This window comes from Narcine bancroftii, chromosome 3 (genome assembly GCF_036971445.1).
Source record: "Narcine bancroftii isolate sNarBan1 chromosome 3, sNarBan1.hap1, whole genome shotgun sequence".
NCBI classification, from domain to species: domain Eukaryota; kingdom Metazoa; phylum Chordata; class Chondrichthyes; order Torpediniformes; family Narcinidae; genus Narcine; species Narcine bancroftii.
This window is the reverse complement of record NC_091471.1, coordinates 99,074,244-99,089,001: the sequence shown is the minus strand read 5'-3', so window position 1 is coordinate 99,089,001 and position 14,758 is coordinate 99,074,244. Positions and strand designations below refer to the sequence as shown.

The 14,758-nt window shown below is 42.1% G+C and overlaps 1 protein-coding gene across 7 annotated transcripts in view; it reads right to left on the bottom strand.

Moving 5' to 3' along the window:
* ppat (phosphoribosyl pyrophosphate amidotransferase) overlaps positions 1-14,758 on the bottom strand; it is an 89,538-nt gene that overhangs the window by 16,207 nt on the left and 58,573 nt on the right. For all 7 annotated transcript variants that reach the window (XM_069924603.1, XM_069924605.1, XM_069924606.1 and 4 more), the window contains 4 exons: positions 14,309-14,460; positions 11,286-11,413; positions 4,871-5,092; positions 2,616-2,736 (listed from right to left, as the gene is read on the bottom strand). In XM_069924603.1, the coding sequence (XP_069780704.1) occupies positions 2,616-2,736; positions 4,871-5,092; positions 11,286-11,413; positions 14,309-14,460 (623 nt within the window). The remainder of the gene's footprint in view (positions 1-2,615; positions 2,737-4,870; positions 5,093-11,285; positions 11,414-14,308; positions 14,461-14,758) is intronic.

The window sequence follows — 14,758 nt, the reverse complement described above, 5'->3', positions numbered from 1 at the left end:
GCCAGAATGAACACCCACGAGAAGAGGCTGCCTCCCAAATGCAGTTGGACCTTGCAGGTACTGAAGGTCCAAATCGTGTTGTTGTTGGCAGCCCTCAGCATGGGGACCAACTGCCTGTTCCTGGTGTCCTGTCCTGATGGGGGACAGGACGCTGACCTCTATTCCTGTGTCCACGAAAAAACGTCATCTGATTGTCGGTCCCAAATGTATAGGAGGCTGTCTTGGTGGCCAACTGTTGTGGCCATTAGCGATGGCTGGCCCCTGGCATTTCCATGAAATGTGCATGGTAGCTTGCACCGGTGGGCTCCAGCACCCCAGCTCAGGTCCTACCTGATCTGGATGTATTAATTATCGTAAGTATTCACCCAATCTATTGGCTAGTGCCTTTACTAGAATTTTATAGTCTGCTTTCAGAAGTGATATTGGTCTGTATGATGAGGATTTTAGTGGATTTCTACCTTTCTTCGGTAGCACTGTAATTATAGCAGTTGAAAAAGTTTCCAGGAGAGTTTGGGTCTCCACCACCTGGACATTAAAAGAGGCTTCAACAAATCTTTAAGTTGTCTATAGAACTCAGGAGGGATACCATCTTACCCCGGGGACTAGCTTGTAAAGTACCTAAAGCTTTCTCTTTCTTCCCTTGTAAAAGGTGGATCTAAGTCATCCCTTTTTCTCTCTTTCAATATTTATTAAAAATTCTTCCATTTTGTTTTCATCTCCTACTAATTCTGCTTTATACAGTTTCATATAGTACTGTCCAAACATATTATTTATTTCTTTTTGATTATATGTTAAGTATCAGTTTCTGTTTCTATTGCATTTATCATTCTGCTTTTACCTGCCAAGATAACACTTAGTGTGCTCATTCTCCTAGCAAAAATATTTTTGTTTAGTTTTTAGTATCATTTTTTTCTGTTCTATACATATGTAGTGTATAAATTGTAACTGTTTATTCTCTAATGTTTTTTGTGCTCCTAATATCTGATATTCCTTTTCTAATTTTTTTATATCCTTCTCTAAGCCTTCTAATTCTCTCACATATTCTCTCCTAATATTTTTAGAAGAAATAATTTGTACCCTCAAGTAAGCTTTAAGTGTATCCCATATTAGAAGATTATTGTCAGTAGAAGGAAGATTGTTTTCACAAAATATTTCTATCTGTCTCTTAATAAATTCACAAACATCTTTCTTCTTTAGTAATGAAGCATTAAGATGCCATCTATACATACTTTCTTGCTTTTCCATGATCATAATAGTTTATGTTAACGGCAAGTGGTCTGATAAAAAATCTAGCCAAATACTTTGTTGTTACCAGTCTGTAACTGAGCAGACATTAAAAATATGTCAGTCCTTGCATGTGAATCATGTACCCTTGAATAGAATGATTAGTCTCTTTTTAAGGGGTTAAACTTCCTCCATATATCGATTAAATTTAAGTCCTTCATAAATGATAATTCAGTTTTGCAGCTTTCACCCTTGTTGTTCTCGCTGATTTGTCCAATATTGGATCTAAACAAAAACTGAAATCTCCACCAATCAATATATTTTGTCTTCCCCCTGTGGTTTTAAAAAAGATATCCTTCATAAAGACTTCATCGTCAGAGTTTGGGGAGAAAATATGCATAAATGTCCATGATTCTGCATAAATTTTACAATGTGCCATTACAAATCTTCCAGCTTAATTCATTAATGTCTCTTCTATTATTATTGATATATTTTTATTAATTAAAATCACTACATCTCTTGTCTTTGATCCAAATGAAGATGATATTACTTGCCCCCACCCATCCACTTTTTAATTTTGCATGTTCCAATTTGGTATGGTGTGTTTCTTGTAAAAAGGCTATATCTCCCTTTAATTTTTTTTAGGGATGCCAAGACCAGTTTTCTTTTCACTGTACCATTAATTTCATTAACATTAAAAGTAACAAATTTAATTTTCTATTCATATTTCTTTAAAGCAATATTTTTTAGCAATATAATTTCTTTGACTCGTTAAATAGCAAAGTGATCTTTCCCCTTTAAGAAAAAACACTCAATGTTCCCGCCCTGTTGATTACATATATGTAGAGCCCCAAAAGCTTGCAAAAAAAAATCTCGCAGGATCTCTTGAGGAAGCATTCCTGTAATTCTCCACTGTATCCTCTATTGAACCTTAAAAACTTATCTGAAGTGCAGTGGCATCACTGGGTGCAAAATCTCCTTTATAGTTTAACCCGTGTAATAGGGTGACAGCAAGTTCTGGCACAATATCTTTTTTTTGCTCTTATAAGTAATTAAATTTCTTTCTATTGCATAGTTATCAGACAAATAGTGAAATTATCTAATCTGATAATGTTTTGATAAGGACAAAAGAGACTGAATATTCTGGAATGTGGAACAAATTTTTTTTTAAGAATTAAGACAAGCAGCATCGATGGAAACAAAAGTTAATGTTTTGACCTGGCATGTTGTTCCATTGGCAGGGACCAATTCTAAAATAAAACCTAGTGTAATTTTATTGCTTCAGACCAAATTAAAAATAATGAAATATGTTAAATTGCAAGAGATTGACCTGTAAATAAACTTTTCATGGTAAAATATATAGCTCAACAAACATATATAGCTCAACAAACCTATATGTCCTGGAAGGTCTTCAAATTCTGGTTTGTTGGCAATCAGTTCTTCTTTTGTTGGAATGTTAATTCCCATATAACAAGGAAACCTTATTGGAGGTGAAGCCACTCGAATGTGTATCTATGAAAGCAAACTTATGAACTTTAGAAAAGCAAAACATTTTAGGATTTTTAAAAATGCTATATCATTTTTGAAGGCAAACAAAGCGCAGGGAAACTCTTCACAAACTCTACGTAAATTCTCACCGACTATTAGATGGTCCATAATACAACCCCATTAATGTGGTCATACCTTTCCCATTCCTTAGCTCCAGCCATTATAGCTTCAGTAGATGAGCCATCCAGTCTGTCCTATTTGAGCACAGCTGTGATATTTTTCCTAACAAGCAATGCCACTCCTACCCCTTTCTTCCCTCACATTGGACAGCACAGTTAGAGTAAAGATTAGAGCAACGCTATTATAGCATCAGCAACACAGGTTCAAATCCGGTGCCGTCTGTAAGGAGTTTGAACATTTTCATCACGTATGCATAGGTTTCCTCCCACACTTACACGTGTCCAGGAGGGGGAAGGTTGTAGGTTAATTGGGTAAGTGCGGCGGCACAGGCTTGTAGGCCAGAACAGCCAGCTACTGTGCTGTATGTCTAAATTTAAAATTTATATATCATTTAAAACAAAAGAAGCCCAGAACATTGAGCTACCTCCTGCAACCAAGAAAACAGATGAGGTGAAGGAAAGTCCCAAGGGATTCTACAGGTATATTTAGATCAAAATGATAGCATGGGACAAAATTGGTCCTCTTGAAGATCAAGTGGTGGGCTATGCATGGCTATCAAAGAAGTGAGGGAGATTTAAATAGTTTTTTTTTTGCATCTGTGAAATATGAATCTGGCATAGAATCTATGGAAATGATACAAATAAGCAGCAAGGTCGAGGAATGCATAAAGATTAAAAAGGAGGTGCATGCTGTCCTAAAGTGAATAAAGGTGGATAAATTCAAATGGCCTGACAAGGTATTCCCTTGGACCTTGAGAAGGCTTTTGCAAATATATTTAAAAAGTCCTTAGCCAAAAGAGAGGTCCCAGAGGATTGGAGGGCAGCTCATGTTGTTTCATTGTTTTTAAAAAAATCTCCAAAAATAATCCAGGAAGTTATAGGCTAATGAGCCTGGCATTGGTAGTAGGGAAGTTACTGGAAGGTATGCTAAGCGATTTGAATAGTCAGGGACTGATTAGGGATAGTCAACATGGCTTTGTGCTTGGTTATTCATGTTGAACAAATTTTAAGAGTCTTTAGAGGTTTTCAGAATATTGATGAAGGAAAGGCTATGGATGTTGTCTACATGGGCTTTAGTAAGGCATCTGACAAGGTCCCACATGGGAGGTTAGTCAAGAAAGTGATAGTTGATGATTACCTCAGACTGGAGGCCTGTGACTAGTGGTGTTTCTCAAGTTAGTGCTGGGTCCATTGTTGTTTTTCATCTATATTAATGATCTAGATCAGCAAGTTTGCAGATGACACCAAAAATTGGAGGTGTAGTGGAAAGGGAAGAAAGCTTTCAAGGTTTGCATAATGATATGGACCAACTAGAAAAATGGGCTACAAAATGGCAGATGGAATTTAATGCAGACAAGTGTGACATGTTGCATTTTGGAAGGACTAACCAAGGTAGGTCACATGGTGAATAGTACGGCACTGAGGAGTGCAGTAGAACAGAAGGATCTAGGAATAAAGATACACAATTTCTTGAAACTGGCGTCATAGGTAGATAGGGCCATAAAGAGAGCGTTTGGCACATTGTCCTTCATCAATGGAAGCATTGAGTATAGGATTTGGGATGTATGGTAAAGTTGTACAAGACACTGGTGAGGCCAAATTGGAATATTGTAGGTGACCTAACTATAGCAAAGATATCAATAAAATTGAAACAGTGCAGAGGATGGTGCCAGCACTTGAGGGACTGAAGTGGTGAATGCAGACTCAATTTTAACATTAAAAAAACATTTGGACAGGTTCATGGATGAGAAGGATATGGACTGGGTGCAAGTCAGTGGGACTAGGCAAAATGATTGCTTGGTACAGACTAGAAGGGCTAAAGAGCCTGTTTTTTTTGTGCTATGATTCCCTACAATTGGTACATTTTTTTTATTTTGAGAACAGTTCTTCTAATTAGATTAAAATATATTTAATGCTATGCATGGAGTATAATCACGCTCATTTTAAAAAACATCTTCCAAGGCGTTTGTTACTATTACCTCTTTGGCACCTGCTTCCTTTAGTACTTTAATGATTGGAGAAATTGTATTTCCACGCACAATCGAATCATCTATTAGCACAATCCGCTTTCCAGCAAAGTTATCACTCAGGGCTCCAAATTTTTGTGCCACTCCAAGTTGCCGCAGTCTTGTATTTGGCTGAATGAAAGTTCTGCCCACATAGCGATTTTTGCAGAGTACTTCTACATATGGTAGCCCAGCCTGTAAAGGGAATGAACAATATGAAAACTCCTGCACAAATTAACACCACCTTATTCTCAAAATGATTCCTGCTCTAACTGTTGGGAGGGGGAAAATAATTATTTTCTTGAGAATGTTGATCTCTTATTAGTTTGGGGAAACCTTTGCAAAGTTGAGTCACTGAAACCTACAAACAAAGCAGCCATGATACTGCAGTCATAGTCATACAGCATGGTACAGACTTTTCAGTCACACTAATCCAGGCTGAACAAGTCAGCATTCTGGGCTCATCCTATTTGCCTGCATTTGGCACATTATTCTTCTAAACTCTTTCTATCCATACATAGTCAAAGTGTAGGAAATCAAAATTAATTAGCTAACTTGATGTAGCAATGAGAACATTATTGGGACTGATAGGATGTATTGGTCGGCTTGGTAGATTTAAAAACAAGTCAGTAAACATGAATAAAGGTTGATTTTCAAATCATTGTGTGTACATCCAGTAAATGTAACAAAAGATCTAAGCTTTTAGCATTTGGATTCTTCACCCACTCCCCAAATGTGGCATTAGTGCCAAATATACATGAATTAAAATAGATACGATTAACTGATGCATGTATATTTTTAATAATTTTGAGGCCAAGTATACGAAGCTTATAATCACACATTATTAACAAACTGGCCCAGGATTTTGTACAAATCCTATAAACCAAACATAAAAAAAGATAACTAAGTGCCCAAGAATAATAAATTAATAATTAATCTGTTCTTATTTAAAAATCCATTTTAGTGCTATTACTGCTATTTAAGATTGGGATGTAGTGACAGCTACATAAACAGAAACTCACCACAAGACTCGGTTGAACTGATTTATTTGAATTTCGCGTGCGCCTCTTTAAGGCCAATAGGAGTTCCGCCCCACCTGGTGGTGATGTCATCACGTTGCCTGGGGCACGAGCTGTGGCCTAAGCCATGAGGTAATCAGTAAGCCCTGACGGCGCCATCTTCCTGCAGCTGCCCCTCCAGCGCGGCGATACAAGTGGGGCTGGTTCACCACAAGAGATGTGCGCCAACACACAACCCACCCCCCAGAACTGATTTACGCATCTTGCCGCTTGGGCAGCCGACCCCTCCGTTTGGGTTGAGCCGTTCTCACCAGTTGTTCCAGATCCATATGTGATGGTTTTAGTCTATCCATTGTACATAATTCCTCCCTCTTTCCCAATGTCCAAAGTAAAAGTCTTTCCAGAACGCTTCAGGAGCTTGTACGAGCCCTCATACAGCTGCTGCAGGGGGGGAAGCACGCGGGCCATGCCAGACGAAGACGAAATCCGATGAGGCCAGCTCTTTGGGGATGTTCGTCGGGTGTCTGCCGTGGTGGGTTGACGGAGGGGGCCAGTGAAGCGAGTCTGTTGCGGAGGTCCGCGAGTAGGGTTGGGTTCTCACCTTGAGTTGCACATCTGGTCCAAAGAACTCTCCTGGCAGCAACAGCGGTGCACCATAGATGAATTCCGCAGATGAAGCCTGGAGATCCTCCTTCAGGGCGTACGAATGTTGAGCAGGACCCAAGGCAGTTTGTCTGTCTAAGTGGGTCCTTTAAGTCACACCATGAGGGCCGCCTTGAGGTGGCGGTGGAAGCATTCCATGAGCTTGTTGGCCTGGGGATGATAAGTCATGGTGTGATGGACAGGAGTTTTACCAGTGGCACCTAGAGGGTATAAGTGAACTGAGTGCTCCATCGCTGGTCATATGCGCCGGGATGCCAAACTGGGTGACCTAGTTAGCGAGCAGGGCTCTAGTGCAGGACTTGGCGGAAGTGTCTTTCAAGGGGATGGCGTCGGCCACCCCGTCGTCTGGTCGACCACAGTCAGTAAGTAGCGGGCGTCCCTGGGGGCGCCCACTATGTTGATGTGGATATGGTCGAACCTTCTGGCTGGCAGGTTGAAATGCTGTACAGGGGCTCTGACATGGTGCTGGACTTTAGAGGCTTGGCAGTGCCTTGCCACTTGGGCCACTTGTTTCTTTAAGCTGTGCCAGACGAAGCAGTCCGCCACCATGCGTACCAATGCTTTGATGGAGGGGTGGCCCAGGTGGTTGACCATCTAGAATGCCTCTTGTCTCCATTGTGGGGGTCAATTTGGTGAGGGGAGCCTGTTGAGACATCACACAGTGACATGTCATGACTGCCCAGTAGCTTCAGGTCCTCTAGGGGCAGGCCGGTGATGTCTGTTCGGAAAGCCCGCATCTCTTTGCCCCTTTTTGGGCCTGAGCTAATTGAGCGTAGTCCAGGCTGGGGGATATGTTGTGGTTGGTGGGCCTTGAGAGCGCGTCAGCGACAACATTGTCCTTACCCGCCTGGTGTTGAATGTCGGTAATGATATAGGAAAGGTGTTGCCACAGCGAAGGCCTGAGTGAGTGGCTTATGGTCTGTGAATGCAGTGAAAGACCTGCCCTCCAGAAAATAGCAGAAGTGCCTGATGGAAAGGTACAGGGCCAGACACCATATTTCAGTTTAGGGAGGTGTCAGAGATGGTGGCTGAAAAACGCTAGCGGGTGCCACAGTCCATCGACCAATTTCTTGAGTACGCACCCAATGGCTGTGGCAGATGCGTTCTCTGAGAGGGCTGTATGGGTGTCAGGTCATGGGTGGGCCAGTAGGGTGGTGCTAGCGAGGGTGTTTTTGGTTCGGGCAAAAGCCGCTATGCCTTCTTTCGTCCACTTGGGTGTCTTTTGTTTTGCCGGTATTAGAGTGAACAAGGTGGCCCTTGGGATGAAACAATGGTAGAACTTAACTATCTTGGTGAACTCCTGCAGGCCCTTGAGGGGGTTGGCTTGGGGAACTGCTTTATAGCCTTGATCTTGTCCAGCGATGGTGCTGCCCCATCCGCAGTGGTGGTATGGTCCAGAAACTGTAGCGACTCCTTCCCGAACTGGCATTTGGCCATGTTGATGGTGAGGCCAAATTCCGTCAGGCGGGCGAACCGTGCACAGAGATGGGTTTTGTGCTCGTTGTGATCCCGACTGGTGATGAGAATATCGTTGAGGTAAAGGAACACAAAATCCAGGTCCCCACCCACTGCATCCATGAGCTGCTGGAACGTTAGGGTTGTATTCTTCAGACCAAAAGGCATCTGCAGAAATTCGAAGAGGCCAAAAGGGGTGATGATGGCAGTTTTGCCGATATCATCAGGGTGGTCGGGGATCTGATGGTAGCCCCTGACTAAATCGACCTTCGATAAAACTTTGGCGCTATGCAAGTTGGCCGTAAAGTCTTGTATGTGGGGGATGGTGTATTGGTCAGGCGTGGTTGCGTCGTCGAGACGGCGGTCGGGGAAGCACATTCAGATCTGCTCTGGTCTCCACCAGAAAACGCTGTCCACTGGTTTTATCTGTTATATGCAGGAGGCTGTTCTTGTGGCCAGCTGTCGCAGCCATTAACGGCAGTTGGTCTGATTGTTTCCCTGGTATGAGCAGGACTGTCGGCACATGCGGGCTTGGGCTCCCCAGCTTTGGTGGTAGAAACACCAGGTAGTTTGGTGCTCCTCCGGCCGCTGCTTGGGGGCAGTCTGTGGTCGACTGGGTCCAGGGCGGGTGACCTGACTCAGGGCAGCTTTGTTCTCTTGCTTGGTTCTCCACAGTACATTGGTGCGGGCTGCGACTTTCCATGGGTCCGAGAAGTCCTCATCCACCAGTAGGAGTTGGATATCTTCTGGCATTTGCTCTAGGGAGGCCAGCTCGAACATCAGGCCGGGTTGGTGGCCCTCTGCCAGTGTGAGCATCTCATCCATTTGAGTGGACGGAGCTCTGTCCCCCAGGCCATTGAGGTGTAACAGCCTGGTTGCATGTTGCCAACAGGAAAGGCCGAAGGTGCCAAGGAGTAGGGCTTTGAGAGTGACATATTTACCCCCCTCTGGTGGGCTGTGGATCAGGTCATCCACTCTGGCCCCAGTTTCTTCGTTGAGGGTGCTCACCATGTGGTAAAACATCTTGGAGTCAGAAGTGATGTGTCTGAGGTGAAAATGCGCCTCTGCCTGCCCGAACCAAGTGTGTGGGTGATGCGTCTGGGGTGGGGCGGGGGGGGGTTTCACCACCACAGCACTGATCGCCATCGAATCCATGCTTGGAGACCAGATAAATGTCTGGGCTCTGCGGGGTCACCAATATAGCGGCAGCTACACAATCAGAAACTCACAAGACTCGGTGGGGTTTCAGTTGAACTGATTTATTTGAATTTTGCGCGCGCCCCTTTAAGGCCAACGGGAGTTCTGCCCAACACAGAGGTGATGTCATCAAGTTGCCTGGGGTGCGAGCTGTGGCCTAAGCCACGAGGTAATCAGTAAGCCCCGACGGCGCCATCCTCCTGCAGCTGCCCCACCAACGCAACGATACAAGCGGGGCTGGTTCGCCACCAGAGATGTGTGCCACCACAGGGAGTACTTATTTATAGATGATTGAACTGAAATTCAATCCACAGGACATGATTGAATTTTGTGGGTGACAAAGAACATTGTAACACATTGTAAAGGAGTTGAAAAGTTTGCCAAAAGACTGACGAAATGCTAAAACAGATTAAATTAAATTCAAAGGAAGAAATTTGCTTTTTGAAGAGGATAAATAGTGATGACACAAACTATATTGTACAATTTTAAAAGATACAGGAAAAAGAGATCAAAAGAGTTTATTCACATAATGCTTTGCGGATAGATGGACGATTCAAGGCTTTTAAAACGCATACAAAATCCTTGGTTTCATTGATAAAGACGAAACACCAAAAAAAAGACATATACTAAATGTTCAGAAAATCCCAGATTTTAATCCTGTATTAATTTCTGTGAACTTCACTTTTAGAAGGGCTTAGAAAGTGCAAAACAGATTAATAGAATGGTATAAAAAGGTAAAGGTTCCATTATTGTCACATAATGGATAAGAGACTAAGATAATAAGGAGAGACTGATGTAGCTAAAGGTGTTCTCTTTAAAGCCAAGCAGTTAAAGGATTTAATTCCAGTACTCAGAATTATTAATTTTGGTAAGGTTAATAAGTGGAAATTGTTTCTCATGATGACCATAGGACACAAATTTAAGGCAACCAGTAAAGGATCCAGGTAGTGACAATACAAAAAAAACCATTTTAAATAAAAGAGTTATATAGCAACAGTGCACTTTCAGTGAAAGTTCTTTTGATTCAGTATGTTTCCGATTATCTGAAAACCACTCAACCGAAATTTTCAGATATCCAAAATTTTTTTCAGTGGTAACATGATGTCACAAGTTGGAAAAAAAAATTCACCCAATGTGCTCATGGGAGGGGGGCTTTGATACACTGTTAGAACCAGTTTGGTAACATCAGTGAGTGACTGGAGAAAGTTGGTGAAGTCAGGCAGCACATGGAGAGATTGTCTTTGTTTCAGGTAACTCCCTCCCCTCTCTTTCCATTTCTTCTTTACCCTACACTGCACATGAAATTCTGTTGTCCCAGCATCATCAAGGGGAGCGGTTACCTGGGCAGGAGTGGGGACCTCAGGCTGCCTGGCAGGATCAGTGACGGCTGTGGGGAGGTGTTGGGGATCAGCGATGGCGCCAAGAGCAGGGACCTTGGGCACCCAGGCAGGATCGGCGATGACAGTGGGGAGGTGTCGGGATTGGTGATGGTGACAGGAGCAAGTTCCTTGGGCTCCTGGGCAGGATCAGTTACGGCAATGGGGAGGGGTTGGGGATCGGCGATGGCTGCATGAGCAGGGACCTTGGGATCCCAGGCAGGATCGGCGATGACAGTCGGGAGGTGTCGGGGATTGATGACGGTGAAAGGAGTGGGTTCCTCGGGCTCCCGAGCAGAATCGGTTATGGCAATAGGGAGGGGTTGGGGATCGGCGACGGTGACATGAGCAGGGACCTTGGGCTCCCAGGCAGGATCAACAATGGCGGTGGGGAGGTGTCAGTGATCGATGACAGTGGTGGGGAGGTGTCACGGATATTCTGCTTAAAGCCACTTCTCAGTTATCCAATAAATGCAATTATACATAGATGTGTAACCGATGCACATCCGGTTCTGAGCTATTCGAATATTCGGAAACGTACTATAGTACCATTCTGAAAATTGGATAGTTCCAAACAGCTGGAACTGCTAAATGGCCTGCTCCCTGGTCTTGCAGTTCTACAAGAATAACTGCACTTCCCTTGTTCACTGGTTTAAGTTTCTGGAGCTCTCCACATACCTCTTGCGCGTAACCAAGGGCCGCTGGAGTTGCTGATTCTGGAACTGTGCTGACTAGGTCGGCGTCAACAGGTGCCTCAATAGCAAGTTGTCGACCACAACGCTGCCTAACTGTATACACCATCTGTCCTTATGAATCAAAAAATTATTACATTAATATTGGAAAGCCACACTGAAAAGTATAAAATCAAGCAAGAACAAAATAGAGATCACTTTTTTTGCTTCAACTAAAACAAAAAAAGAAATAATTTTTTACATTGAAAGTACAAGTTTTAATAATCTGAGGTCTATAAACAAGGTATCATGGTGACAAATTAAAGTGCAATGTTGTATTTATAATCTCACTTGTAAGTTTCAAAGTAACGAGAGCCAAAATATAGCAGACAGGTTGATTCCATTTTGCAGCTTTGAATGGTTTCAAGGTCAATTTGCAATTATGCAAATGATCTTTATTACAAAGTTTCAAAAATGCTTCATTTTATAATTACAACAACATTGAAGATTTATTAAATGCAAATTAGGTTTTGTTTTACAACAGGATCCATGTGAAAACTTCTCTCATGTAGACAATTAACTGGGAACCTCACAGCGTTAAGTGTTTGATCAGGTGGAATTTCTAAATTGTGCCCATGGAAGTTTTTTCAAACCATATATAGATGACACAATTAGAGAGGGTGCAAGACTAGACTTCATCTTGGAAAACATAGGAAAGATTGCTGTAGGAGAGAACTTTGAGACCCGTGAACATCACTTCATTAGTTTAAAAGTTATGGGAAAAGATAGGACTTTTTCCACAAATACCAGTCATAAATTGAGGCAAAGCTAATTTTGAGGGCATTAGATGGAAGCTTTCTATGATTGAGAGAGACAATTTGCAGGTAAAGGGACCAATGCTAAGTCAGAGGCTTTTCAAAGAGAAATAGTGAGAATTTGCATTTTAAAGTAGTAACGAGAATAGCAAGGAACATTCCATTGAATGTGTTGATAATTCAGCAAGGCTAAAGGTGATTGTGAAGAAGAAGAACAACAACTCCATATTTGACAAAGACAGTAAAAGACAATTAACTATTGGGTAAGGGACACGACCCACTATAACGAATCCCAAAAAACATCTTAAGAAACATACTTGTATGGAAACATCTGTTTGAATATTATGAAAAGCTGGAAATTTTTATGTAAATATATGCAATTTGTGAGCCGCATGGCAGACTGACTAGTGATGAGGTTAGCTACAGGTGGCAGTGCCTCTTGCTGTAACGGAGTTCTCATACTTTGCAAAGCAACAATAAAGCACTTGGCATCTGTATCTGCATTCATTTGTCAAGTATTTGCAGGTCAACTTTAACAATCGGGTGAATTCAGGGAAAACATGGTCCTGTTAGAATGAAGGGCAAGGTTGGAACGATGCGGGAACTCTGGATGACCAGAGATACTGAGGTTCTGATCAAGAAAAAGGTGGCATGTGTCAGTGAAAGAGATTACATCAAGTGAAATTTTTGAGTATAGAAGATGTAGGAGTTCACTTTAAGGGGAAAATCATGAGGGAATAGAAGGCGTATGAGATAGTTCTGGCAGACAAGGGAAAGGAGAATTCCAAGAGATTAAGTATATTAAGGGCAAAAGAATGAAACACAAAAATATGCAGGCGCTGAGATTGTACAAAGAATACAGAAATGCTGGAGGAACATTGCAGGTCTTGCAGGTAAAGAAATATAACTGATGTTTTGGGCCTGAGCCCTTCTCCAAGGTATCTTTTTTTCATGGACCAAGTGAATTTGACATTGGGGTGGAAGTTGTATAACCTGGACAACCTCATCATGTGTGTATGAGGCAGCACCAAAGTAGTCGTCAATGAAGCTGAGGAAGAGTTTAAGAGCTTTGTCTCTGTAGGTTTGTGGCACGGATTGCTCTACATAGTCCACAAAAAGGCAGGCATAGCACAGGCTGTGCAGAGACTTATAGTGATGAGTCAAACGACAAGGACCAACGTGGTAGGCTGCTCAGGCAGGTCAGATTGCATGGGCTTCAGGGTGAGCTGGCCAACTGGACAGAGAATTGGCTTGATGGTTGGAGATGGAGAGTAGTAGTGAAGACTTGTGACCAGTGGTATGCTGCCAGAATCGGTCCTGGTCCACTGGCTGTTATCTATATTAATGATTTGGAAGAAATATAGATAACATGGTTAGCAGGGTACAGATGATACCAAAACTTGTGGGAAAATGAGCCAAAGAATGGCAGGTGGAATGGAAATGGCCTAGAGAATGTTATCGAACAGACAGACCTACGGGTACATAGAGTTTCTAAAAATGGTAACATAGGTAGAATTGGTGAAGAACATGTTGGGCACACTTGCCTTCATCAATCAGGGCAAGGTGTACAGGAACAGGGATGGCATGTAACAATTAGACAAGAAGTGGGATAGACCACACTTGAAATACTGTGCGTAGTTCTGATCACCGACCAACAGGAAAGATATAATTAAGAAAGAAAGGATGCTAAAAAGATTCACAAGAATGATAGTAGGACCGTGGGCTTGAAATACAAGAGGCAGTATAAGTGTAGACTTTTTCCTCAGTATATAGGAAGCTGAGGGGAGGATTTTAACAAGGTTCATAAAATCATGAGGGATGCAAATAAAGTAAATAGTCATCATTTTTTTTCCCCAGGAAAGAAAAATTTAAAATAAGAGACCAAAGAATTAAGGTCAGTGGAGAAAAATTTAAAAGGGATCCGAGGGATACATTTTTCATATGGATGTAGGGGGGGGGGGGGGGGGTATAGGAAATGAGCTGCCACAGAAAAGGCTAGAATGGGTAAACTTGTAATGTTTAAAAAACATTTGGGGAAGTACATGGATAGGAAAGGTTTCAAGTGATGTGGGCTGGGCGAAGGCAAATGGACGAGCATAGGTAAGCAACTTGGTCAGCATGAAAAATGGCTGAAGGACTAGTTTCTGTAAAATTCTCATGATTTAAAAAATTAAAAGCAATCATCCAAAGAATTCAGTTAAACATTCATAATTACCTTCAAATATGGAGTCAGATCTGGCAAAGTAGACATACTCAAAGATACAAAATGCAGGTGGATCTCCCCCAGTCCTTGGTACAATATCAAGTGTTTGGATTCCATTCTTAGAGATCTGTACTATTTCTCCTGGTAATATTTCCCGAAAATATCTAGAAAAGTAGAAGAGTGTTACTTCCAAAGTAATGCTTAACATCAACACTCCAAACTTCATATAAAGTTTATAAATGGCACCAAGGCAGTAATATTAAATATTAGTTAAGGACATAAAAATGTATTCCTGAAAACTAGCTTCATTAACTGTTCTCAGCTGCTTAACAACAGCTTTGAGCATGTAACCTTGCATGATGTACATATGCCTGAGATTAGATCCAAAGTTAATTTCATAATCATTATTTATATTCAACTGCATTTTCCAGATTACAGGTAATCCCAAAAACATCAAAATCG